Source organism: Engystomops pustulosus, chromosome 9, assembly GCF_040894005.1.
Source record: "Engystomops pustulosus chromosome 9, aEngPut4.maternal, whole genome shotgun sequence".
Classification (NCBI taxonomy): Eukaryota; Metazoa; Chordata; class Amphibia; order Anura; family Leptodactylidae; genus Engystomops; species Engystomops pustulosus.
Genome location: NC_092419.1, coordinates 13,281,609 through 13,309,587, shown reverse-complemented (window position 1 = coordinate 13,309,587; position 27,979 = coordinate 13,281,609). Strand labels below are relative to the sequence as shown.

Below are 27,979 nucleotides of genomic sequence, written 5' to 3'. Positions count from 1 at the left end.
TGTGATGTGTATATGATGCATGGGATTGTATGGTACTGTTTGTATGTGTGTGTGTGTGTATATGTGATGTGTATATGATGCATGGGTGTATATGGTATTGTTTGTATGTGTGTATTTGCTGTATGTGTGTATTTGCTGTATGGATGTATATATGTTGTTTATATTGTAAACAACGTTTGTGATTGTAACTCAGTGTACAAATATGTATATTTTTTTTAAGGTGAAGAGGAAGGGCCCCATTCAGAAGTCTGCCCTGACTCCCCTGCAAATAATGACAACCCCAGCCTCTAAATACGTAGAACATGAGGGATCATGGATACCACAAATTAAAGGGATACTCCAGAATGGAAGCTGCTAACACTTGTGACATTCAATGTAAGAAATAACAGGAATATCACACACTCTATGGTCCCTGCCGCCACATTCTCAACACTGAATATTAGGTCGCCACCTAGTGGTGAAATCTTTGTAGAACTCGATTCCTAATACAGGCGGTCCCCTACTTAAGGACACCCGACTTACAGACAACCCATAGTTACAGACGGACCCCTCTGCCCACTGTGACCTCTGGTGAAGCTCTCTGGATGCTTTACTATAGTCCCAGACTGCAATGATCAGCTGTAAGATGCCTGTAATGAAGCTTTATTGATAATTCTTGGTCCAATTACACCAAAAATTTTGAAACTCCAATTGTCACTGGGGCAAAAGAAAAAAAAATGTCTAGAACTTCCATTATAAAATATACAGTTTCGACTTACATACAAATTCAACTTAAGAACAAACCTCCAGACCCTATCTTGTATGTAACCCGGGGACTGCCTGTACATAATACTACTACACAATCCTCAACAACTGTCCAGGATAGTCCCATAACAGACAAGATCAGCAGAGAATTAGGCTCCGTCTACAATGTCTGTGTCAGTGGGAACATGCTATAACATTACAGGCGGTCCTCCAAAATCTGACTTTGCAGAACACTGCAAAATGTTCTTGTAACCTGCTGTTTAATTATCCGGCTGTTCTATACACAAATTCAAAATCTTAGCATTCCTATTGGTTGTTCCCTGTTTCATTTACCCATATACTCAAATTTTTTTGGTTTTGAAATGAGTTTTTTTAAACGCTTTTTGCCTTTTATACCTTTTTATTATGGCATGAAACGAGGACTAAAGATGGACGTCAATGTCCGGGGCCATACAACCCCTTTCATTAAAGAATGTGAAAATCAAATTAAAATATTGTACATTATAAAAAATTATAGACATGGAATATTGCCATTATCCAACTGAGTAGTGTTAATATACAGGCGGTCCCCTACTTAAGGACACCCGACTTACAGACAACCCAGGGTCTCTCTGTAGAGAAAGAATGGTGGGTCCAGCAGGATGAGCTTCAAAGATAATGGGGCACATTTACTAAGGGTCCGCAGAGCGCATTTTAGTCGGTTTTCCCATCGATTTCAGTTTTGTGCCGAATTGCCCCGGAATTTTGGCGCGCACAGATTTTGGCGCATCGCCCCCGGAATGCAAGCAACATAAATCGGGGGACGGGCCGTCGGATTTAACATTTAGAATTGTGCTGCAAGACACGCTCTGACAAGCACCGAAGAAGAAGGTGAACTCTGGCGGATGCAGGAAATTGGACGCACGACCTTAGTGAATCACGCAGGACCCGAATTCTCGTCGGACGACACACCGGTGGATTGCGAAAGGACCGGGTAAGTAAATCTGCCCCAATGTGGTTCTGTCAACCCCTTCTCACTTTTCCCACAGTTCCAAACAGCCAATGAATTGTCGTTTAAGTTGCCTGGGACTGCAGGAAGGTTTGGTCCCATTTGGGGAACTCTATCCTGGGGTGATGGACTGAGTGCCCACAGAAATGGCTCTGAGTGCCACCTCTGGCGCCCGTGCCATAGGTTCGCCACCACTAGAATATACAATGCGTTTATATTATGAACATACTGCGTAACAGCTTGTGCGTACCAACCGGCCTGGGTGCGCCCCCACGATGATGTCACAGGAAGCGCCAATTTGGACCACCACAGCATAGGGGCCAGTACCAATCCCGGCACTGAACATCGGGAACATACACAAGCAGACACCTGCCCTGGATGGCTGCTGTGCATGAGAGAAATGCAGAACACTGGTGTGAAATTGGCCTTACACATCTGTTTTAAGATGATGCGGTTTTGAATTTTAGTTGATCTTTCAAATGACAAAAACTGAACATGCGGAAAAACAGTTTAAATAACTGTATGAAAATGTCGCATTAGACAAAATCCTGCCCGTCCTCGTACATTTCCCATTTAGCAGCCCCTTGTAATATGTCACACAGACTTTTTAGGCCTCAACCTGATGTGCATATGCAGGACACAACACAGAAAAGGACAATGTTTGCCGAGTCTTGTGACTTCTATCAATGCAAATCATCATCTCGTGCAAATTTGCCTATTTAACATGAAACTTCAAATGTGTGCGGACAACCCTCTTTCTTTATAAGGTTACTAGTGGGCCGGACCCTCTCCAAAAGTCAATCACAAAGCCCCCCCCCCAGCCACCGCCATGACGCAATGCACATACACAGGGATTAAATGCTCCCATTCTAATGAGGACTAGGATAATACAAAGTGCGTGTTTGTGGGTGACGGGGGTCCTGTGTATGTTTATCCCCCTCCCCTCCAATCCACAATGCCTCTCATTTCCATAAGACTGTAGTAAATGGAGAGAAAACACTGCAGGAGTTGGGGAAACAATGGGATTAAATTTGTGTATCTCCCTTGACAGTAAAGGGTAAAGTGTGATAAACAGGCCCCAGGCCGGGGAGGGGGTGGTGGTGCCCACTGTGCACACCCATCAGGCCGGGGAGGGGGTGGTGGTGCCCACTGTGCACACCCATCAGGCCAGGCCAGGGAGGGGGTGGTGGTGCCCACTGTGCACACCCATCAGGCCGGGGAGGGGGTGGTGGTGCCCACTGTGCACACCCATCAAGCCAGGCCAGGGAGGGGGTAGTGGTGCCCCCTGTGCACACCCATCAAGCCAGGCCAGGGAGGGGGTAGTGGTGCCCGCAGTGCATACCCATCAAGCCTGGCCCCGATTTTGGCAATATGTTAAACGAAGAGTTTTCTCCAAATGTAGAAAACAAAGTTCTGAAAATTATCTTTTTTTTGGGGGGAGGGGTGTTAGTAAGGCATAAGGGGGCACTGGCTCAGACTACAGGGAAACAGATGTTTACTGCCTGTTCTGGGCACAAGTTGTAAGTGTAGACAATAGCCTGGGTAATGTGTAAACCACCAGAAGACCATAGTCACCCTCCCCCCCTCTTACTAAATAACCACCTCACTTCTGGCCATGAGGAGCAGCAGACCCCCATCACGTGTACATCTGGATCAGCTTTATGGATGTGTTCCTGTGCTCTCCGAAGCAGTGTGGTAGTTTATGACAGATAAATTTACCCCCCAAAAAAACATTCCTGAATCATCAGGGTCCATGTACTGATGTGGGGTCCAGCTCAACTCAGGAGTCAATTATTGCAGCCACCACTACCTAGTCCTACAGCCACCGATGGGTCGATACTAAACTTTGAGGCCTCGTCAGAACCCGCTACTTGGCACATTGCCGCACACTAGGTTTTTATTCCATCCCATACAGGATTAGATCTTTTTGGAGCCAAATACATCTTTGTAGCATAATTAAGGCTTCACAGACTAACACTTCACAGGTGACACACAACGGATCCGAGAGTCACATGTTATTGGGGTGCGAGTTCCGCTCTCGCAACGGTGACTGAAAAGCCGCAAACTCTGCCAGGAATAGGATCTGCTCCGAGTGGTGCGGCTTAGGCAGTCGTCTCAATAGGAGCCCATAAAAATTTTAAAGTTGTCTGTGTGCTAGTCATCAAATCGGCAGATTGCACACAGATAAAAACCACGTTGGGATGGCTGAAACCTGCGGAAATGGATTTGTAAGTTGATCAAATCCAACAGACTGGACAGAACTGATGTTCTTGCATCATACAGAAATAGGATGCAAGGAATCCCTGGCTGCTGCCTAAAGTACAGCAGCAGCACCAAGACCGTTCCAACACTGCGGTACTTGTAGTTGGAGGGTCATCTTAGAAATAACTCCGCCTACCCAAAAATATGTCATAAAAGCAAACTATTTAAACTCCATTTGGCAATGACATTGAGTTTTTATTTATAGCATTGTGTGTTTTTTGTATCAGACAATTATATTACTGGAATATCCCTTTAAGTGGTGGTCCCACTGCCTGTTCTCATCAGCTTTGCACAACATGGTGGCCATCTCAATGCTAGAGGACTTGGGACTTTTTGGTTTCTAATGGAAGCCATAAGTGGGGTAATAGTATACTGTAATAGGCTTCCTTTACACTTTAGGCCTCAGTTGTCTCTGCCTCCCATAGCAACCAACCAGAGCTCAGCTTTCATCTACTATCCAGCTGCAGCAAAATGAAAGCTGCACTGCGATTGGTTGCAATGGAAAAAATAAAGATTAGTTTCAGTTTAGAGATCTGTACAATTGTTTCTTTGCAGATTTGTCACGAAATGACGACTGCCACAGAAACATACCGATTTCTCCCAAAGTCCCCTATGACGAGATGACTATTAGAGTATATAAAAGCATTCATTTTAATCCTATTGACCAATAGTAAGAGAGCCAATGATCAAGACAGTGGGGCATGTGTGTGACTGTCCCCAGCCCAGTGGTGATATTCTGGCACCAACAGACTCCATAGCGCTGTACAAAAACATATAAATTCCATCAAGTACCACAAGACACACAATGTACATAATAAACACTCTTGGTTTATTTTTAACATGTCAAAATTAGTAATAACCGAAATTAATAAAGAAGAAATAAATTATCAAATGATATCAAAAAGGGCAAAAATGGAATAAATTAAAAGAAAAATATTTAAAAATTGCATCACTGCCAAAACAGAACATCTCGGGAATGACATTTTCTAAAGCTTATTATAAATATTGTTGCGTTTTTTTAGGTTTACGAGTAACAAAAAAAACTTTACAAATAAATTAGAATAAGATTAATATTTGGTCTCGTTCTTAAACTGGGGAATAAAGTTAAAGGATATAAGGCTTCTCGGAAGCCCTGGGTTGGTGGTCACCATGGCCCCATATAGACACATTGGGCTAAAAGCCCTTAAATTAGACACTGAACTGAATAAGTTAAGGTTTTTATCTACTGGAACACTGCCCAATATTGAGGACATACATATCTACAATGGTGTCAGCTCATGTTCAAGGGGTTCCACGTCAGAACAAGGACTGGGGTCCAGAAACAACAGAGGACATTGGTGGAGATCCATGAGCAAGGACTGGAATGGAACCGAGCTGCAATACCAAGTACAGCCAGTATAGAGCGCTGTGATTAGTATGGAGTAAGACCAAAGATAAATGCTACACACTTAAAAACTGCTCATCTTGGGGGTACAGGGCGTATACTACCCCCCTTTCCCCATAACAATAGACGCATGAATATATTTGATTGTTCATAGTTCCGCTATCAAAATCGGACAATTTTGAGGCACCAGATTTTTGGACAAGGTCTTTACAACCACAGAGTTTAGGAAGCTCCAGTAGGGTTACGTTTACACAGTCAATATTAAAGTTTGGATTTACTGAAAGCATGAGAACCCCCTTAAACTCGAATACACCATTAGTAGAGGGATCAATAATCCCTACACGCACGTCAGACCCCTGATGTAGACATGAGGGATGTGTAGATTCATACTGACAGATTGATGCCTAAAACAAGTGGATGATTAACTTATAAATACAAAACTACATTTAGGGGAAAAAAAAATAAATAAAAAAACAAGGCTAGACAATGCAAAAAAAACCATGGTTAAAAAAAAACAAAAAAAAAAAACAGTTTTTTGGTTTACTGCTACTGAATTTCAGCTTTTTCTTACAAAAAGAAGGACAATAACCACCCAGGACTGATAACAGCACCGGAGGATATACGGGAGCACTAGAAGCAAGGACTATTGCTAGAGGATACGTAACCTACACTAGGTGTTCTCATAGAAAACACTACTAATCTGCCCGAGGCAAACATAGAAGGCCTACAGATCAGAAGATCACCCTCTCTCTTTCAAAATACAAAGGGGGAAAAAAAAAAAAAAAACGTTTAAAAATGGAAATGCTGGATCACAGTCCATCATGAAACAGATCTAAGGAACCAGATCTACGCAAATGAACTAGTGTATGTTACACATCGGAGATCCTAGGGGACCACATTCTACAGATAAGAATATGACCATGAAAAAAATATATATATATATATCACCAAGTTGACCAAGGGGCAAACTGGCGGTGTCTTTGTGTTGGTCATGCCAACCAGTGTTGAAATATTGAAAGCTAGGTCAGTGTAATTCTTGGAAAAATATCCCTAACAAACCCACCAAGGTTCTACTGGAATCAAATCAATTCTTCGTCTTGGCCAAACATGAGGGAACTGGATAAGACATTAGTGATCAGCGTTTGAAAACATTTAAAAAAAAAAAAAAAATATGAGAGATAGATATTATCTCAAAAGGCAGTTAAAAGTTGGGGACCCCACCCACCCATAAAAACACCCGGAATGTACAAGTAATACCATCAGTGAGACAAGTCATCTGGACTATAGAGCTTTCATCTCATGAGATTGCCCAGAAATCCCCCAATTTTTTTTTTTTTTTTTTTATAGCGAGCCGGTTGTAGGACCCAAATTCCTAGTTGGACAAGGTGATAGACCTCTTGTGCAAAGTCCCCATTCCCCCCTTAGAATCTAAGTCACTTTGATCAAACAAATAAGATTCTGTACTACCACCCCTCTCAGCGCTCAATACCAGTAGGCAGTCAAGAAGGTGGTGGAGTCCAAGATTCCCATAAGCAAAAGAAGGGCTTTTAGTCAGAGAGAAAGCTGAAAATCGGAAGGCGCTTTGCTTCCTGCGAGTTACCACAAATAGTTATTGGCTCTTCTGTCTCCTCGGGCGATGGCAAGTCTTCCCACCTCTCAACCATCGGGGGCAAGTCTTCCCACTTATCAACGATCGGTAGTTCTCCTGGTTGTCCCCAGGGAGAAAGCTGCAGCGTAAGACCACCCACTACAGGGTTCTGCACAGTAGACTGAGGTGGAGACACCGAGCCAAATAATGGTAGACCTACTGCAACAGGAGATGAGGAGGAAGAGGAACCAGAACCAATGCTGGCAAATGGATTGGAGGTTGGGGTCACTGGGCTAGAGGGAGAGAAGGTGGATAAGGAAGTGAGTGAAGAAGCGAGAGAAGAGGAGAAAAGTGAGAGAGAAGAGGACGATGAGGAAGGGGATGACAGCGATGAAGATGGTATTCCAGAGCAGCTGACACTTTGTCTCAGCAGAGGAGGACGTTGTCCTTTGCTACTGCTGAACCTTTGTTCTTCAGCATTGTGGATAAAGTGGCAACGGGATCCGTATGGACAGAAGCCAATGGTGTGATAAGTCCTGCAAAGCTCCGTCTTGTACTTGGGATGTCTGTGCAGCCCCCGAAGCTCTGCCGCCCCATGAGCGAACTGACACTTCACGCCGTATTTACAAGAGCCGCTCTCCTGGAACGTGCGACAAAGCTCAGTCTTGTAACGAGATGTAGAGGATCTCGAATCAACCGGAGACTTTTTACTTTCCTCGATCATGCTGACGGAGCGGTCCGCTTGGAAAGGGATCCTTAGAGCGCTTGATGCTGGCAGCTCCGAATCCCGGCTCCATGGTGTTTGCAGAGGCCATGCTGTGGAATCCGCCAAGGGTTCCTCGCTCTTTGTCTCTTCATTGAGGTTGACCGGACAAGAGGAGTGCGCACCTTGTTGCTCTTTTTTAGGACTTTTCAAGCTTACACCTGCCAGCAGGGAGGCAAAATCCTATAAAATGAAAAAAAAAAATAGAGGAGAGTTACAATCACATTTTAGCATCTTAAACTTTTTAGGATTCCTTAAACTTCTCAGCAACATGGTTACATAATGTGACGCTCCTACAGCATGGCTGGCCCCGTTCAGGGAGAGTTGTGATCTAGTCCTATGACGAATGTTTGATTTCTTCTGACATCACCACCATCAGGGCGATGCGACACATTAGTGTTTTGATTCCGTTTTTAAACATGCATTTTCATTCTTAAAAAAAAACGCATGCGTTTTTGAAAAAACATCAATGTTTGACAGTTTTTCCCCAATTATCTTTAAATGGACTGAAAACGCATGCTTAAAAAACTGAACCAAAAATGCCATGTGTGGCATCACCCTCAGGTGGCTATAGGTCTACTCTTAACTGCACATGGTGAACCAGGACAATCAAAAAGGGCAAGTATACAGAAAACCATCTAGTGGAACGTTCACACAGGGCAGATTTGTTGGAACTGGTTATATTTATTTGTTTTGGTAGCAAATGCATGGGGCAGATCATAAGGTCTGTATCGAGAAGTAGTGGCAATGATACATTTCCCCTCATGGATTTTTGCAAGCTTTATATAGGAAACTTTTGTAACAAATCTGCTGCATGTGAATTCCCCCCCAATCACATCCACAGTCCTGATGATACTTGCACCAAAACACCATCATCTCCAGGCACAAACCATAAAACAAAAGGTGGCAACTTGGGGCAATATTGCAGGTTGGTGCAGTCAAAAAATGTTTAAAAACTTCATAAACAGCAACTTGAGAGAATGCAAAATAGTTTGGTAACAAATGCAACAATATAAATACAGAAGAAGAAAACATGAAAAAGTCCTCCATTCACACCCAAAGCAGCAACAAATTCACAACACCGTCTCCAATCACTAATGAATCAATTAGGTGAACATTCACATTCTAGAATGTTCCTCCTCAGTCTGTGAAAAGACCAGAAGATTTTAGGAGTCAGAATGAAGCTTTCATCAAGAGGCTAGGAAAGTGCTGCAGTGTGATGGAGTCAATCTGATCAGTACAATCACATTGCAGCAATCAGGTCTGCTCCAGGATTATTAGCAGATACCAAGTTTGGGCCTGACTCCTCTCCCCATCCCCCATACACATGGCTGCTGCTTTACCTTGGACAGGTCAGTGTCCAGCTCAGGGAAGGGGCTCAGCAGGCTGGAGGGCATGTTGTGGGGTCCTGCCGGCATGGGTGTTCAGGAGGTCCCTGCTACCACTTCCACCTCGTGTTGTGCAAAACTTAAATGTTTGTAAGCAGGGCAGATGGAGGGACCCTCATAGCACCCGCCTCTGACAGTCCCACCCACCCACACTGGTCCCACATTATCGATGATCACTACACAAAAAAAAGTTCCATCCCATCCCAAAACTTTCCCTCCTCCCCCTGTGAGGGGATGTCTCTGCATTACTCTCCTGATTCTGGGTCCTACAACATCATCTCATACATTTGCCTTCTCTCCATCTTTATTTGTACTCATGAATATAATTCCAGAGCAGCAGTGACCACTGACACCAGCAAGAGACGAGTCACTAGTTCTGTATGATATGTATATATATTTCTATAGTATGGACTATTTATATATTACCGCAGTTTTATAGTTTACATTTATGGTCAATGTTTCATTTCATTGTGAAAAATCAATCTTTCCCTAATGCAATTCTTCCTATTGTTCTCTACATCTTATCGCAAGCACATGTCATTATGTACCCCTCACCTCCTACCCAGGAATTATCACCCAACTTTTCTAGACGAAAAAATCTCTTAGGGCGCATTCACACGTTGCGCTTTAGTTGCGTTTTCATTGCATTTGAAACACATTACAACAGCTGAGGAGAGGAGATTTGCCTAATTACATTACTGTTTATGTTTGTTAACGTAATGTTAACATATGAGTTTTGTAAACTGAAATGTTAACCGTAATGTAATTAGGCAGATCACCTCTCCTCAGCTGTTGTAATGCGTTTCAAACGCAATGAAAACGCAGGTCAAACCGCGTCGTGTGAATGCGCCCTAACTAGTCATTTTTGATTGCATGCAAATTGCCATTCAGGAAACTGGGAAAGCTGGGTGCATAATTCTAAAATCCTACAACGACACCAAGGGTGATCTAGAGACTGCAGGGAAATAAATGCAATGTGACGCAAGACAAACGCAGCACAAAAGCCACGTATGACGCATATTGATGCATTTCAAGGGCCGCGGTCACACTTTACACTAGCAGTCCGTTTATAACGCGACGCTAGCGCACAGTGGGCGGTCCTCGGCCCCAACGCACATGTGGCCTCGCATTTTCGGCGCATTGCAAAGGCTTTAGCCCAGATCACATGCTACATTGCGTTTCCACTGCATCTGCTAAAACACAATGTAACCTCCGCATGTGATCCGGGCTGAAGCCTTTGGAATGCGTCATCTTCAGTGACATCATAATGTTCGCGTTCGCCCCCTTCTCTCTCAAAACCTAAAACCTGCAATTTTTTTTTTACGTTTCAATTCATTAAAGATTTAGTTCCTGTGACATAAAGTCCCCCCCCCCCCCCAAAAAAAAAAATCTCAATTTTTTTCTATTCTTGGTCACATGACTAATCTGACACTTGATGTCGCTAGGTTAAATTCGCCATGTAAGCCCCCAAGCGGGGGTCTTAGTATTGTATGACCAGGAGGGGCGGAGGAGTGGGGGTGCTCCTATTTACCATTGTAGTCTTAGAAGTTTACCAGCAAGACCTTAGTACTTCCTCATCCTGCATGAAGAGCCCCCTCCTGCCCTCCACCCCCACCCCCCAGGGCTGCAGGACAAAGGAGATCTTCTTTGTAGAGGTAGCAGAGCTGATGTGTGTGTGTGTTCAGTGATCCCAAGAAGATCTCCTCATAATAAGATGAATGGCAGGACACCCCCTCCCCCACTACCGGAGAAACTTATCCCCCCCCCGCACCCCCTTCTTTCATGTCGCTGCTATGCACACACTTTACACTATGTGTGTTTGGAAGATTTGGCTTAGGGTGAAGGTATTATGCTAATTTTGGTTTAAAAAGATTCAATAGAAGTTGAACGTATGAAATTTGGAGGCTTCTTTGCTGATCGCTGCAATAAAAAGCATCGACTCTTCGCAAATACGGACAAAATAAACAAAAAGGAGTCCCAAAAAAAAGCCAAAAGTCACCTATCTATCCTAATAATGTGTCATGTGACCAGAGGTAAAGCATCCATTGCTTCAGGCATGACTCCTCCCTGCCTGCAGGGGCAGCATTCCAGTAGATATTGGGGCACATTTACTTAGCCGGTCCTGCGGTGCGTTGTTCGGATTCAGGTCTGGCGCGATTGACTAAGATCGTGCGTCCAAATTCCTTCCTGTGACGCTGTTGCGATCCGCCGGACATCACCTTCTTCTTCCTGGTGCATGTGAGTGCTTGATCTTGCGACACAATTCCATTTTTAAATTCCGCGGTTTGTCCAAATCCGTCTGGTTCTTCGACGGCCAAACCCCCCGATTTCTGTTGCCTGCAGGCCGGCGCCGATGAGCCATAATCCGATCGCGTGCACCAAAATCCCGGGGCAATTCGGCGCAAAACGGGAATATTCGGGAAAGCCGACGAAAGTGCGCCATTTGGACCCTTAGTAAATGAGCCCCATTGTCTACAAATATGTTCATGTATTTGTATGCAGGGGTGTAACTACAAGGGTAGCAGCAAGGGATGAGCGGATCAGAACTTCAAGTTCAGGGCCAGGGTCCAGGTGCATCCTGCGAAACCGGACATATTGGCAGCCATGCCGCCAATCCATCATATTGACACCCTTAGTACTAGCCATAGTCGTGATTGGTCAGGGGGACACCCATAGGCAATCACAGCCATGGCTAGTTGCTTGGCGCATCAATATACTGTATTGACTGCATGGCCGACTATATGCCTGGGTATAGTCCTGGGTCGTGCTGGATGACTTGAAGTTCGGATCCAATCTAGTAGCATCCGTAGAAGCTGCTATGGGGCCCACACTGTTAGGGGGGCCTAACCATCTAACCTGCCACACTGAAGAATGGAGGATGCGCACTATTATATACATAGACTGTACAGCACAATATGGTGTGTCAATACTGTATACATGTGTATATATGGTGCACGTAAGATGTGTGTAAACTGTATGTATAAGTGTATCAATGTGTGTATATAAGTGTGTATATGTAAGTATATGATGTGTCCGTGAAGCACATGTGTATGTAACATTGTATGGAATATAGGAATGTGTATATACGTATAAATGTGCATTTATTGCATGTATGTGTGTCATCGTGACTGTACATTGGTAGAAGTATGAACATTATTCAATGTATAAATGAATCTGTATATGTGTATGAATACTGTGTTTGTATGAATGTGTGTACATATATATGTTTGGCAATATATTCATACCTGCTTTTGTTTATGAATATAAATATGTTTGGGATGGTAAATGTGTGAGTATATATGTATGAATATGTGTGCGTATGGGAGAAGATGTACAAATCTGTTTATATGTATATATGTGCACCTGTATAAGTACCAGTATATCTATCTACATGTTATGAATGTGTGTGTATGTATGAGGATCTGTGTATGTGTACATGTATGAATATGTATAAGTATCTGTGTGATGGTGTATATGTATATCTCTGTATTCAGGTCTTTGTGCAGTGCCGCCCATACATGCGGGCGCTCATACCCTGCCCCTGTGTGACTGAGCCCCATCACACCTGATGTCTTTGTAATGTGCTGGGGTCAGAGGTTAATGATTGTCTCCAGGATCATTAGGGGTCAGTATTAGCCGGGGATGTGTCGTGTCTCACTGTTTTGTACACTCATTACAGGACAAGACAAACAGGACAAAGGTCCCCGGTCACATTGTCCTTTCTCCATCATCTTCATACCCGGCCACCGTGTCACCATGTGGACGTGCCCCCTACATGGCGCCCTCTCCATCACATACCGCACTATGATATTACCGCCTACATGTAACACATCGGGGGGATTTACTAATTCGGCATCGGAGATCAGTCTCCGGAAAGCACAGCCCGATGTATTAAAGTGGCGCATGGCTGTAAGTAAATAATGGGTAGACGGTAATAATCAGTTGTGCGCCATAAAAATGCCGACATCAATGAGGTGTGCGCCAAAATCTAACATGGACTGCACCTTAATTTTGCTCTTTGATCAATTTTTTTCCTGGTCTATTGTGCGGCACAAATTGCGCCTAAAATTGCCGACAAAATAGACATAAATGTGACGGATAATTTGGAAATTCTGGGGGCAAACTCATTATAAATGATCCGCAACAATTCTGCGCCCAAAAAAACGAAAGATCCCGGCATTTTTTAGGTGCAGATACGATAATATATGTCCCCCATCATGGGTGATAAAACATGACAATTACTTCGGTCCTTGTCGCACAGCTGGGAAGTTGGGGTGACGATAACTCCGTCCAGCAGTTGTGCCCGCGGGTGATGACTGAGTTATAGGGTTTGGATGGTTGGCAGGTCCTGTACTTGTCATTTTGGGGGCCCTCTGACTGAGGACCTGTGTCTTGTACTCATATTGAGGTCCTGTCGTTGGCACTGTCATGTGGATTCTGACACTGCTATGGGGATCCTGTACTGGAGGCCCTGTGGCTGGCACTGCTATGGGGATCCTGTACTGGAGGCCCTGTGGCTGGCACTGCTATGGGGATCCTGTACTGGAGGCCCTGTGGTTGGCACTGCTATGGAGATCCTGTACCTGCTTCTTTTATGAGGGTTCTCTGTCTAGTACTGTAATTCGGATTTTGTGGCTCTCACTGTTCTGGAGATCCTATACCCAGCACTCTTATGAGGGTACTCTGGCTGGCACTATAAATTGGATTCTGTGGCTGGCACAGTTATGGATGCCCTGCGGCTAGCACTCTTATGTGGGTACTCTAGCTTGCACAGTAATGGAGATCTGGCGGCTGACACTGATAAGAGGATCCTGTTCTTGCCTCTTTTATGAGGATTCTGCGGCTGGATCCTCTACCTGGTGCTCTTATATGGGGTACTATAGCTGGCACTGTATTCTAGGTCCCGACAAATGTCATCTTTAGGCTGGCACTGTGGTTGGCACTGTCATGCAGGTCCGGCAGCTGGCACTTTTATGGAGATCCTCTACCTGGCGCTCTTATACGGGGTACTATAGCTGGCACTGTTATGGAGATCCTTTGGCTGGCACTGTATTCTAGCTCCCTCCTGATGTCACCTTTGGGCTGGCACTATGGTTGGCACTATCATGCAGGCCCTGCAGCTGGCACTTTTATGGAGATCCTCCCTGGAGCCCTTATACGGGGTACTATAGCTGGCACTGTTATGGAGATCCTTTGGCTGGCACTGTATTCTAGCTCCCTCCTGATGTCACCTTTGTGCTGGCACTATGGTTGGCACTGTCATGCAGGCCCTGAAGCTGGCACTGTACTGGAGATCCTCCCTGGAGCTCTTATATGGGGTACTATAGCTGGCACTGTTATGGAGATCCTCCCTGGAGCTCTTATATGGGGTATTATAGCTGGCACTGTTATGGAGATCCTTTGGCTCCTTCCTGATGTCACCTTTAGGCTGGCACAGTGGTTGGCACTGTCATGTGGATTCTATCACTGGCATGGTAAGGGTGCAGGGGATCTTTTTCGTACATAGAATTTAATTTTTTATTAATGTAATAAACCTCATTGGACGGTTCCCATGTGTGTAGATCCACTTCTGCTCTGGACCGCCGTGCAGCGGGCAGTACCACCTGTGCGTCCATTCCTGCCCCAGTGATAAGCGGCGCCTGCCTCTGGCCATGGAGTGATGCTCTGCACAGGCAATGAGGAGGAATGCTCTGCGGAGGATATGAGGGGCAGCAGCTGCCTGTCACTTGCTGTGCAGTAATGTACAGGGGGTAGGTACAGGGGCAGCTGGCTGTCATTAAGAGCAGGAATTTGTTCAGTGGGTTGGGGAGGTCACCGGGGTCTTAACCCTTCCATTCCACTACTCTGCAGCCAGATGTCTACAACCTATAAGACCCCCTCCCCTCCCCACCCGCTGTTTATTTCCAGTGACTCAGTGTTGTCTGCACAATATCTGCACAATCCCATCTGATGCATCACTGTCCAAATCCCAACAATACAAAGGGTTAGGGTGACAAAAGACTTGTTAAAATTAGGTTAGTTGTATCTGTCTCTAGGAAAGCTGGGTGATGGCCAGTGAGGACACTTCCTATGTTCCTGCACACAGCTGTCCGTGATCTGTCAATGTTCTATTTTCGGGGCACTTGTCCTGTTTGTATGGACCCAGACCTGGTTCTTGTCCTGGTTATCGGCAGGTTCGATCATACACTGCTCCAAACTCCAAAATAAGACATGGTGGGAGGTAGGTCCATAGGTAAGAGATGGCGGGAGGTAGGTCCATAGGTAAGAGATGGTGGGAGGTAGGTCCATAGGTAAGAGATGTTGGGAGGTAGGTCCATAGGTAAAAGATGGCGGGAGGTAGCTCCATAGGTAAGAGATGGCGGGAGGTAGCTCCATAGGTAAGAGATGGTGGGAGGTAGGTCCATCGGTAAGAGATGGCAGGAGGTAGGTCCATGGGTAAGAGATGGCGGGAGGTAGGTCCATAGGTAAGAGATGGTGGGAGGTAGGTCCATAGGTAAGAGATGGTGGGAGGTAGGTCCATAGGTAAGAGATGGCGGGAGGTAGGTCCATCGGTAAGAGATGGTGGGAGATAGGTCCATGGGTAAGAGATGGCGGGAGGTAGGTCCATAGGTAAGAGATGGTGGGAGGTAGGTCCATGGGTAAGAGATGGTGGGAGGTAGGTCCATAGGTAAGAGATGGTGGGAGGTAGCTCCATAGGTAAGAGATGGTGGGAGGTAGGTCCATAGGTAAGAGATGTTGGGAGGTAGGTCCATAGGTAAGAGATGGTGGGAGGTAGGTCCATAGGTAAGAGATGGTGGGAGGTAGGTCCATAGGTAAGAGATGGCGGGAGGTAGGTCCATAGGTAAGAGATGGCGGGAGGTAGGTCCATAGGTAAGAGATGTTGGGAGGTAGGTCCATAGGTAAGAGATGGTGGGAGGTAGGTCCATAGGTAAGAGATGTTGGGAGGTAGGTCCATAGGTAAGAGATGGTGGGAGGTAGCTCCATAGGTAAGAGATGGTGGGAGGTAGGTCCATAGGTAAGAGATGGCGGGAGGTAGGTCCATGGGTAAGAGATGGTGGGAGGTAGGTCCATAGGTAAGAGATGTTGGGAGGTAGGTCCATAGGTAAGAGATGGTGGGAGGTAGGTCCATAGGTAAGAGATGTTGGGAGGTAGGTCCATAGGTAAGAGATGGTGGGAGGTAGCTCCATAGGTAAGAGATGGTGGGAGGTAGGTCCATAGGTAAGAGATGGCGGGAGGTAGGTCCATGGGTAAGAGATGGCGGGAGGTAGGTCCATGGGTAAGAGATGGCGGGAGGTAGGTCCATGGGTAAGAGATGGTGGGAGATAGGTCCATGGGTAAGAGATGGCGGGAGGTAGGTCCATAGGTAAGAGATGGTGGGAGGTAGGTCCATGGGTAAGAGATGGTGGGAGGTAGGTCCATAGGTAAGAGATGGTGGGAGGTAGCTCCATAGGTAAGAGATGGCGGGAGGTAGGTCCATAGGTAAGAGATGGTGGGAGGTAGGTCCATAGGTAAGAGATGTTGGGAGGTAGGTCCATAGGTAAGAGATGGTGGGAGGTAGGTCCATAGGTAAGAGATGTTGGGAGGTAGGTCCATAGGTAAGAGATGGTGGGAGGTAGGTCCATAGGTAAGAGATGGTGGGAGGTAGCTCCATAGGTAAGAGATGTTGGGAGGTAGGTCCGTAGGTAAGAGATGGTGGTAGGTAGGTCCATGGGTAAGAGATGGTGGGAGGTAGGTCCATAGGTAAGAGATGGCGGGAGGTAGGTCCATAGGTAAGAGATGGCGGGAGGTAGGTCCATAGGTAAGAGATGGTGGGAGGTAGGTCCATAGGTAAGAGATGGTGGGAGGTAGGTCCATAGGTAAGAGATGGTGGGAGGTAGCTCCATAGGTAAGAGATGGTGGGAGGTAGGTCCATGGGTAAGAGATGGCGGGAGGTAGGTCCATGGGTAAGAGATGGCGGGAGGTAGGTCCATGGGTAAGAGATGGCGGGAGGTAGGTCCATGGGTAAGAGATGGCGGGAGGTAGGTCCATGGGTAAGAGATGGCGGGAGGTAGGTCCATGGGTAAGAGATGGTGGGAGGTAGGTCCATGGGTAAGAGATGGTGGGAGGTAGGTCCATGGGTAAGAGATGGCGGGAGGTAGGTCCATGGGTAAGAGATGGCGGGAGGTAGGTCCATGGGTAAGAGATGGCGGGAGGTAGGTCCATGGGTAAGAGATGGCGGGAGGTAGGTCCATGGGTAAGAGATGGCGGGAGGTAGGTCCATGGGTAAGAGATGGCGGGAGGTAGGTCCATAGGTAAGAGATGGCGGGAGGTAGGTCCATAGGTAAGAGATGGCGGGAGGTAGGTCCATGGGTAAGAGATGGTGGGAGGTAGGTCCATCGGTAAGAGATGGTGGGAGGTAGGTCCATGGGTAAGAGATGGCGGGAGGTAGGTCCATGGGTAAGAGATGGTGGGAGGTAGGTCCATCGGTAAGAGATGGCGGGAGGTAGGTCCATGGGTAAGTGATGGTGGGAGATAGGTCCATAGGTAAGAGATGGTGGGAGGTAGGTCCATCGGTAAGAGAAGGTGGGAGATAGGTCCATGGGTAAGAGATGGCGGGAGGTAGGTCCATAGGTAAGAGATGACGGTAGGTAGGTCCATGGGTAAGAGATGGTGGGAGGTAGGTCCATGGGTAAGAGATGACGGTAGGTAGGTCCATGGGTAAGAGATGGTGGGAGGTAGGTCCATGGGTAAGAGATGGTGGGAGGTAGGTCCATGGGTAAGAGATGGTGGGAGGTAGGTCCATAGGTAAGAGATGACGGTAGGTAGGTACATGGGTAAGAGATAACGGTAGGTAGGTCCATGGGTAAGAGATGACGGTAGGTAGGTCCATGGGTAAGAGATGGTGGGAGGTAGGTCCATGGGTAAGAGATGACGGTAGGTAGGTAGGTAGGTATATACAATGAAGGGAGATATATGTCGGGTATAAATCCATATCCGTGTGATGCATCTGGTTCCATCTTATCCGCCAGTTCTTGCCGCCCCCTGATATAAAGTTGATGCTTTGCCGCTCCCATCATGCCGTGCGCCGGGGGGGCTCCAGGGTTATGGTGGTCAGACCCCCCCATGCCCTCGACCTTCCACACCGATGGCAATGACTCTGGGACATGGGTCTCCACCTCGCTCATAAATTAGGAGTCCGCACACTACAAAGAGTTTATTGAGGTCTTTATGGGACGTCCCTCCATAGAGGACACAATGGCCGCCGCTCCCGGATGTATTGTCCGCGCTTTATGAGGAGCCGCCATCTTTTATTTATATGGAGGAGAATACAATTTATTGTCTTGTTGTTTGTTCTGAAAAGTGTGAAATCTGCTGTGAAATATTGTAACAGGTCAGCGGTCGATATTGGGAACGGGGTAAAAAGGAGACTAGGTCAACGGGGAGGGGGAAGGGGTTAATATTTAAAGGGGACTCATCACATGTGAAAACAAAGGGGACAATTGGGGACGGACTATCAAAGAGGAAGATATCTGGGAACTAAGCGGGTATATGGTTCCCTGTGTATTAGCTACATCCTATCCCCATATGTCTAAATGGACTCTCTATGGACCATATAATAGAGGGTCTCTATGGACCGTATACAAGGTACACAAGTCTCTATGGGCCATACACAGGGTAGACAAGTCTCTATAGACCATCGCTAAATCACTATTATCCATAAAGGGAGTAAACAAGTCTCTATGGATCATATAGAAAGTGCACATGTTTCTATGGACCATACAGTGGTTACACAAGTCTCTTTGAACCATATAGGTGGTATACAAGCCTCTATGGACCATATAGTGGATATACAGGTCTTTATGAACCATATAGATTGTACACATCTCTCTATAGATCATATAACGGGTACACAAGACTCTATGGACCATATAGAGCAGTGATGGCGAACCTATGGCACGGGTGCCAGAAGTGGCACTCCAAGTCCTCTCTATGGGCACCCAGGTTCATCCAAGTGCTGAGTTTGCCAAACAAGACTCAAGGCCTCTTGCACTCCCAGGACACTGGAAGGAAGCTACAATGATATTCCAAACTTCTCCTTCTTTCTACTGTATTGGTGTCCTCAGGTGCCTATACAATTTAAACCTGTGACAGAGCAGGGAGTAATAAATTACTGCCTAAATTGTCGCATTGGCACTTTGCAATATGTGGGTTTTGGTTGTAGTTTGGGCACTTGCTGTCTAAAAGGTTTGCCATCACTGATATAGAGGATGTACAAGTCTCTTTGAACAATATAGAAGGTACACAATACAGAAGGTGCACACATCTCTATGAAACATATAGAGGGTACACAATACAGAAGGTGCACACATCTCTATGAAACATATAGAGGGTACACAATACAGAAGGTGCACACATCTCTATGAAACATATAGAGGGTACACAATACAGAAGGTGCACACATCTCTATGAAACATATAGAGGGTACACAATACAGAAGGTGCACACATCTCTATGAAACATATAGAGGGTACACAAGTCCCTATGGACCATGTGGAAAGTACACAAGTTTCATATGGACCATTTTCTACTATATAATTGGACATCTCCTCATTACCAAGCCATGACCATGCAGGAGCCTGTGAGGTGGAGGAGGATCATGTATTCTATGCCGGTCTCCATCCCATAGAAGTAATGGCTGGAATGAGAAAAGAGTGGGATAGGATGGAGAGCACAATGCCGGAGGGTGGGAGGGGGTGATGGAATGGGGATGGCGGGGGCTTCAATCCCCATCTGCTTCTCCACATTCCTGTGATTCAGGCTCCAGGGAGGGATGGAGATGTATTGTCATGTAGAGCAGGAGCATCAATAACACATCCACCATCCATCCACCTATCTATATCTATCTATCTATCTATCTATCTATCTATCTATCTATCTATCTATCTATCTATCTCATATCTATCTATCTATCTCATATCTATCTATCTATCTATCTATCTATCTATCTCCTATCTATCTATCTATCTATCTATCTCCTATCTATCTATCTATCTATCTATCTCCTATCTATCTATCTATCTATCTATCTATCTATCTATCTCCTATCTATCTATCTATCTATCTATCTATCTATCTATCTCCTATCTATCTATCTATCTATCTATCTCCTATCTATCTATCTATCTATCTATCTATCTATCTATCTATCTATCTCCTATCTATCTATCTCATATCTATCTATCTATCTATCTATCTCCTATCTATCTATCTATCTCCTATCTATCTATCTATCTATCTATCTATCTCCTATCTATCTATCTCATATCTATCTATCTATCTATCTATCTATCTATCTCATATCTATCTATCTCATATCTATCTATCTATCTATCTATCTCCTATCTATCTATCTATCTATCTATCTATCTATCTATCTATCTCATATCTATCTATCTCATATCTATCTATCTATCTATCTATCTCCTATCTATCTATCTATCTATCTATCTATCTCCTATCTATCTATCTATCTATCTATCTATCTATCTATCTCCTATCTATCTATCTATCTATCTATCTATCTCCTATCTATCTATCTATCTATCTATCTCCTATCTATCTATCTATCTATCTCCTATCTATCTATCTATCTATCTATCTATCTATCTATCTCCTATCTATCTATCTATCTCATATCTATCTATCTATCTATCTATCTCCTATCTATCTATCTATCTCCTATCTATCTATCTATCTATCTATCTATCTATCTATCTCATATCTATCTATCTCCTATCTATCTATCTCCTATCTATCTATCTCATATCTATCTATCTATCTATCTATCTATCTATCTATCTATCTATCTATCTAAAGTTAGGAAGAGGCAGCACTCCAAAAATAGTTTCAAAAAGGTGGGGTGTCTTTATTCCATAAGCGACGTTTCAGCTCCTTATGAGCCTTTTTCAAGCATGGTCTTGCTTGAAAAAGGCTCATAAGGAGCTGAAACGTCGCTTATGGAATAAAGACACCCCACCTTTTTGAAACTATTTTTGGAGTGCTGCCTCTTCCTAACTTTATATTACAGTCCCCCTGCCTGGGGACTTACGGACTGTGCACCCACCAGAGTTGCTGTGCTGCTCTAAATTTTCCTTTTATCTATCTATCTATCTATCTATCTATCTATCTATCTATCTATCTCATATCTATCTATCTCCTATCTATCTATCTATCTATCTATCTATCTCCTATCTATCTATCTATCTATCTCATATCTATCTATCTATCTCATATCTATCTATCTATCTATCTCATATCTATCTCCTATCTATCTATCTATCTATCTATCTATCTATCTATCTATCTATCTCCTATCTATCTCCTATCTATCTCCTATCTATCTATCTATCTATCTATCTATCTATCTATCTATCTATCTATCTATCTATCTCATATCTATCTATCTCATATCTATCTATCTATCTATCTATCTATCTCATATCTATCTCCTATCTATCTATCTATCTATCTATCTATCTATCTATCTATCTATCTATCTATCTATCTATCTATCTCCTATCTATCTCCTATCTATCTCCTATCTATCTATCTATCTATCTATCTATCTATCTATCTCCTATCTATCTATCTATCTATCTATCTATCTATCTATCTATCTATCTATCTATCTCCTATCTATCTATCTATCTATCTATCTATCTCCTATCTATCTATCTATCTATCTATCTATCTCATATCTATCTATCTATCTATCTATCTATCTCCTATCTATCTCCTATCTATCTCCTATCTATCTATCTATCTATCTATCTATCTATATTCAAGGAAAACAGCAGCACTCCAGTTGGTAGATTCAATCAGGGTGATGTTTATTTCGGATGCATCCGAAATAAACATCACCCTGATTGAATCTACCAACTGGAGTGCTGCTGTTTTCCTTGAATATACTTAATTGGTCCGCGCCACGGATATCCAGATTTTGCACCCAGAACATTGGGGTTGTGCTGCCTTGGACTTCTTTTTGTTTTCTATCTATCTATCTATCTATCTATCTATCTATCTATCTATCTCATATCTATCTATCATCTATCTATCTATCTATCTATCTATCTATCTATCTATCTCCTATCTATCTATCTATCTATCTATCTATCTATCTATCTATCTATCTATCTCATATCTATCTCCTATCTATCTATCTATCTATCTATCTATCTATCTATCTATCTCCTATCTATCTATCTATCTATCTATCTATCTATCTCATATCTATCTATCTATCTATCTATCTATCTATCTCATATCTATCTATCTATCTATCTATCTATCTATCTATCTATTATCTATCTCATATCTATCTATCTATCTATCTATCTATCTATCTATCTATCTATCTATCTCCTATCTATCTATCTATCTCCTATCTATCTATCTATCTATCTATCTCATATCTATCTATCTATCTATCTATCTCCTATCTATCTATCTATCTATCTATCTATCTATCTATCTATCTCATATCTATCTATCTATCTATCTCATATCTATCTATCTATCTATCTATCTATCTATCTCATATCTATCTATCTCCTATCTATCTATCTATCTCCTATCTATCTCCTATCTATCTATCTATCTATCTATCTATCTATCTATCTCATATCTATCTATCTCCTATCTATCTATCTATCTATCTATCTATCTATCTCCTATCTATCTATCAATCTATCTATCTCATATCTATCTCCTATCTATCTATCTATCTATCTATCTATCTATCTATCTATCTCATATCTATCTATCTATCTATCTCATATCTATCTATCTATCTATCTATCTATCTATCTCATATCTATCTATCTCCTATCTATCTATCTATCTATCTATCTCCTATCTATCTCCTATCTATCTATCTATCTATCTATCTATCTATCTATCTATCTATCTCATATCTATCTATCTCCTATCTATCTATCTGTCTATCTATCTCCTATCTATCTATCTATCTATCTATCTATCTCATATCTATCTCCTATCTATCTATCTATCTATCTATCTATCTATCTATCTCATATCTATCTATCTATCTATCTCATATCTATCTATCTATCTATCTATCTATCTCCTATCTATCTATCTATCTATCTATCTATCTATCTATCTATCTATCTCCTATCTATCTATCTATCTCCTATCTATCTATCTATCTATCTAATATCTATCTATCTATCTATCTATCTATCTATCTATCTCCTATCTATCTATCTATCTCCTATCTATCTATCTCCTATCTATCTATCTATCTATCTCCTATCTATCTATCTATCTATCTATCTATCTCATATCTATCTATCTATCTATCTATCTATCTATCTCCTATCTATCTATCTATCTATCTATCTCCTATCTATCTATCTCCTATCTATCTATCTATCTATCTATCTATCTATCTATCTCCTATCTATCTATCTATCTATCTCCTATCTATCTATCTCATATCTATCTATCTATCTATCTATCTCATATCTATAGATAGAGTCTTGTGGCCCATGCTTGCTCCACTATGAATTATGGGAAGGGAAGTGTGTGATTACATTTTCCCTATTTTAGGCGCAGTCATCCGGGCCCATTAGACGCACATTTTATGCCACTTTGAAAGGTAAAGTCACAAACCGTGTCACTAATCCAAGTTCTGGATACTGTGCGACACTTTTGTGACAAATACCGCTACATCTTGTATTGCAGTGACGTGTCTCATCCATTAGGTGGCGCTCTAACACTGAAGTTACCCTCGAGGCCTCCAGAGACACCAAATACCTCGGCCTCCACATATTTGTCTTCTTCTTCAGCTTCCGGGACAGTAAATCTCTCTAGTATTTGCTAAAATTATAAGCAGTTCTTGCTGCTGGATGTCACTTCTCCGAAACTGGGAGCCTCTAACGTTATAATCATCTTTACTTATATGGTGCCAACTTATGTCATAGTCCAAAACAGACCGGACCCAAGAGCTGACAATCTGCACCTCATGTATTATACCGGTTCTTACTGCTGGAGTTGGAGGTTACTCTGATTCCATTAGCAGGTGAGGGGCTTCATAGGGTTGAGCCCCTTCTCTGACAACCTACCCCCTCAATGCTGCGATTCTGAGGCCTTGGTAGCCAGGATGCTCAGTGATGGTCTCTGGGATACCATGTATTCGGTGATGCACAGTTTTCAACTAATCCCACCCCCCAAAAAAGGACTAAAATTTGATTAAGAAGCAGCCCTATGTAACACAGACTTCTGCCATTAGAAACTGAAGCCCAACCCACAAAACACAATGGGGGTCATTTACTAAGGGCCATGATTTGCGTTTTCCCGACGTGTTACCCGAATATTTCCGATTTGCGCCGATTTCCCCTGTATTGGTCTGGCTCGGTGAACTCCAGGGCATTCAGATGCTTTTCAGATGCAGCGCCACCTGGTGGACGGCGGAGGAACTACCTTGATGAATCACGGCCGGACCCAAATCCACCGCAGAGAACGCGCCGCTGGATCGCGAACGGACCGGGTAAGTAAATCTGCCCCAATCCCTCAATAGAAAACTGTTTGATAACGATTGTAAAGGAAATCTAGCACATGGGTGCAGTATTTCACACTAAGGGTGCATTCACACTTTCCATTTTTCTGATGCAGTTTCCAATGTCCAAACCAGGAGTGGAGTGAAAAAAAAAATAAAACAGGAGTAGCACCTCTCTATGGTGTCACCCATTATGATCCACACCCGATTTTGGCATCTGAGAAACTGAACATGTGAGCGCACCCTCACACGTTGTGGTGTGTCCCCTGAAACGGGATCCGTTCTTACATTATCTCATATTGGCCTATTTTTGGAGAACATTGGGGCAGAATTACTTACCCGGTCTATTCGCGATCCAGCGGCGCGTTCTGTGCGGTGGATTTGGGTCTTCCGGCGATTCACGAAGGCAGTTCCTCCGACGTCCACCAGGTGTCGCTGCTGCGCTGAGGTCTGCCGGAGTTCACGATCCTATACTTGGTGGAGGTAAGCACGTGTCCCGCGTCACTTTTTTTTTTTTTTAAATGCAGCAGTGTCTCCGAATCCGTCGGGTTTTCGTTCGGCCACTCCCCCCGATTTCCGTCGCGTGCATGCCGGCGCCGATGCGCCACAATCCGATCGCATGCGCCCAAATCCCAGGGCAATACAGGGAAAATCGTTGCAAAACTGAAAAACCCGCCGGTAAAACGCGATTCCGACCCTTAGTAGATGACCCCCATTGTCTTTTAAAGGTATGCAAATGAGCCTCAGGGGCTCCTGTCAGCATCACAGAAGCCCCTTCTCACTCCCTCTTCTGCTAATTTTGCAAGTCTCTGTTTGGCTTTACTGCCCGAGTCCTATCATCCGTCTAAAGCCAGAGACCCACTCAAGTCAGATGGAACAAAGGGCTTTTGTGATGTAGATAGGAGCCCATGAGGCTCATTTGCTGAATTTTTAAACATGATTTTCTTCAAAACGAGGCTATTGGAAGATAAAGGAAGAGCAGAACTTGTATCAGGGGATAGATGCATGTGAGCTCGGTGTGCAATACTGCATCCATGTAGAATATTTCCGTTAAGGATGGAAATATTAAAGGACATCTACCACCAGGATGAAGGGTTGTAAACCCAGCACACTGACATACTGGTGTGTGCCCTCTCTGGCAGGATCTGCTCTTCCTTTACCTTCTAATGCCCTTGTTTGTACAAAAAAAAAAAGGCTTTGAAAATTGTGCAAATGAGTCTGAGGGGCTCCAGACTGAATTAAAAGCTGTTGAACCCGGAGCCCCGGTGCTCATTTGCATAATTTTCAAAGCCTATTTTTTGTAAAAACAAGGGCATAAGAAGCTAAAAGAAGAGCAGATCCTGCCAGAGGAGGCACACACCAGTATGTCAGTGTGCTTGGTTTACAATCCTTCATCCTGGTGGTAGATTTCCTTTAATATGTTACTCCACTTTCTACATGGAAAACTTTCATCCAGCATTCTGGGAACTTCAGGATTAAGAGGTGAAATTGCAGTTATACCTACGCGTTTCGACATTTGGTCTTCGGGGTGGTCTGGGGCTTATGAATGTGGTGAGATATACCAGGCGGATCATGAATGTTTTTGGAAAGAGACCCTTATATTCTATGGATCAGTGGTGGTTCCTGTACTTGGATCTCCATTCTCCACCAATGGTTGAGGTGACCCAAGTTCAGTTACATAAAAGTTCCGGAAATCCGGGTATTACAGCCTCAGCCCAATGATCCGGAAGCCTGAAACGCGATATTTATGGTCCCGTGTAATCTCTGAACTATGGTAACCTCTTACACCTGAACATCAGTCAAGGCCAAGTCTCCCGCGCGTTACGAAATCTTCTGCTATGAGACAGACGTGCGCGCGATCCTTCCCTTTTTATGTTTGTGTGTTTATGTCTTTGTTTCCTTCTTTTTTTGTTTTGCAATTTTTGCAACATTTGTTCCTGCTGAAGATGGTGGAAATTTCCATGGTAGAAAATTTCACAACTCGGGTATCGTAGCTGTTACCTAATAGGCCCCGGACGCCCCATCCCAGCATGCACCAGGTCATCCCAGCATGCACCAGGTCATCCCAGCATGCACTAGGAAGTCATCACACATTGTATAAGGAAGATACCAGCGCCCCCGCGCTCCAAGGACCAGGCGCTGCACTGTCTCTACCCCCTGAAGTTACACCCATATCTGCATAAATATACCTCTACATGTATCTCTGTACTGTGACATCACTGTGTGTATTATCTCTGTACTGTGACATCACTGTGTGTATTATCCCTGTACTGTGACATCACTGTGTGTATTATCCCTGTACTGTGACATCACTGTGTGTATTATCCTTGTACTGTGACATCACTGTGTGTATTATCTCTGTACTGTGACATCACTGTGTGTATTACCTCTGTACTGTGACATCACTGTGTGTATTATCCCTGTACTGTGTCATCACTGTGTGTATTATCCTTGTACTGTGACATCACTGTGTGTATTATCTCTGTACTGTGACATCACTGTGTGTATAACCCCTGTACTGTGACATCACTGTGTGTATTACCCCTGCTCTGTGACATCACTGTGTATTATCCCTGTACTGTGACATCACTGTGTGTATTATCCCTGTACTGTGACATCACTGTGTGTATTATCCCTGTACTGTGACATCACTGTGTGTATTATCCCTGTACTGTGACATCACTGTGTGTATTATCCCTGTACTGTGACAGCACTGTGTGTATTATCCATGTACTGTGACATCACTGTGTGTATTATCCCTGTACTGTGACATCACTGTGTGTATTATCCCTGTACTGTGACATCACTGTGTGTATATCCCTGTACTGTGACATCATTGTGTGTATTATCTCTGTACTGTGACATCACTGTGTGTATTATCCCTGTACTGTGACATCACTGTGTGTATTATCCCTGTACTGTGACATCACTGTGTGTATTATCTCTGTAATGTGACATCACTGTGTGTATTATCTCTGTACTGTGACATCACTGTGTGTATTATCCCTGTACTGTGACATCACTGTGTGTATATCCCTGTACTGTGACATCACTGTGTGTATTATCCCTGTACTGTGACATCACTGTGTGTATTATCTCTATACTGTGACATCACTGTGTGTATTATCTCTATACTGTGACATCACTGTGTGTATTATCCCTGTACTGTGACATCACTGTGTGTATTATCACTGTACTGTGACATCACTGTGTGTATTATCCCTGTACTGTGACATCACTGTGTGTATTATCTCTATACTGTGACATCACTGTGTGTATTATCTCTATACTGTGACATCACTG

General features: G+C 43.8%; 2 protein-coding genes and 1 long non-coding RNA gene across 4 annotated transcripts in view; 2 read left to right on the top strand and 1 right to left on the bottom strand.

The window, feature by feature from the left end:
* LOC140076670 (uncharacterized) overlaps positions 1–482 on the top strand; it is a 140,430-nt gene extending 139,948 nt beyond the window's left edge. For both annotated transcript variants that reach the window (XR_011849632.1, XR_011849633.1), the window contains exon 4: positions 221–482. This is a non-coding gene — a long non-coding RNA (uncharacterized lncRNA). The remainder of the gene's footprint in view (positions 1–220) is intronic.
* Positions 483–1,382: 900 nt separating this feature from the next.
* GMFG (glia maturation factor gamma) overlaps positions 1,383–27,979 on the top strand; it is a 213,000-nt gene continuing 186,403 nt past the window's right edge. The window contains exon 1 of the mRNA XM_072123303.1: positions 1,383–1,388. Within this exon, the coding sequence (XP_071979404.1) occupies positions 1,386–1,388 (3 nt within the window). The 5' untranslated portion in view covers positions 1,383–1,385. The remainder of the gene's footprint in view (positions 1,389–27,979) is intronic.
* Positions 6,660–9,191, bottom strand: LOC140076872 (uncharacterized). The gene is made up of 2 exons (XM_072123643.1): positions 9,073–9,191; positions 6,660–7,912 (listed from the first exon to the last, which is right to left on the bottom strand). Exons 1-2 carry the CDS (start codon positions 9,145–9,147, stop codon positions 6,926–6,928), a joined length of 1,062 nt encoding a protein of 353 aa, XP_071979744.1. The 5' UTR covers positions 9,148–9,191; the 3' UTR covers positions 6,660–6,925.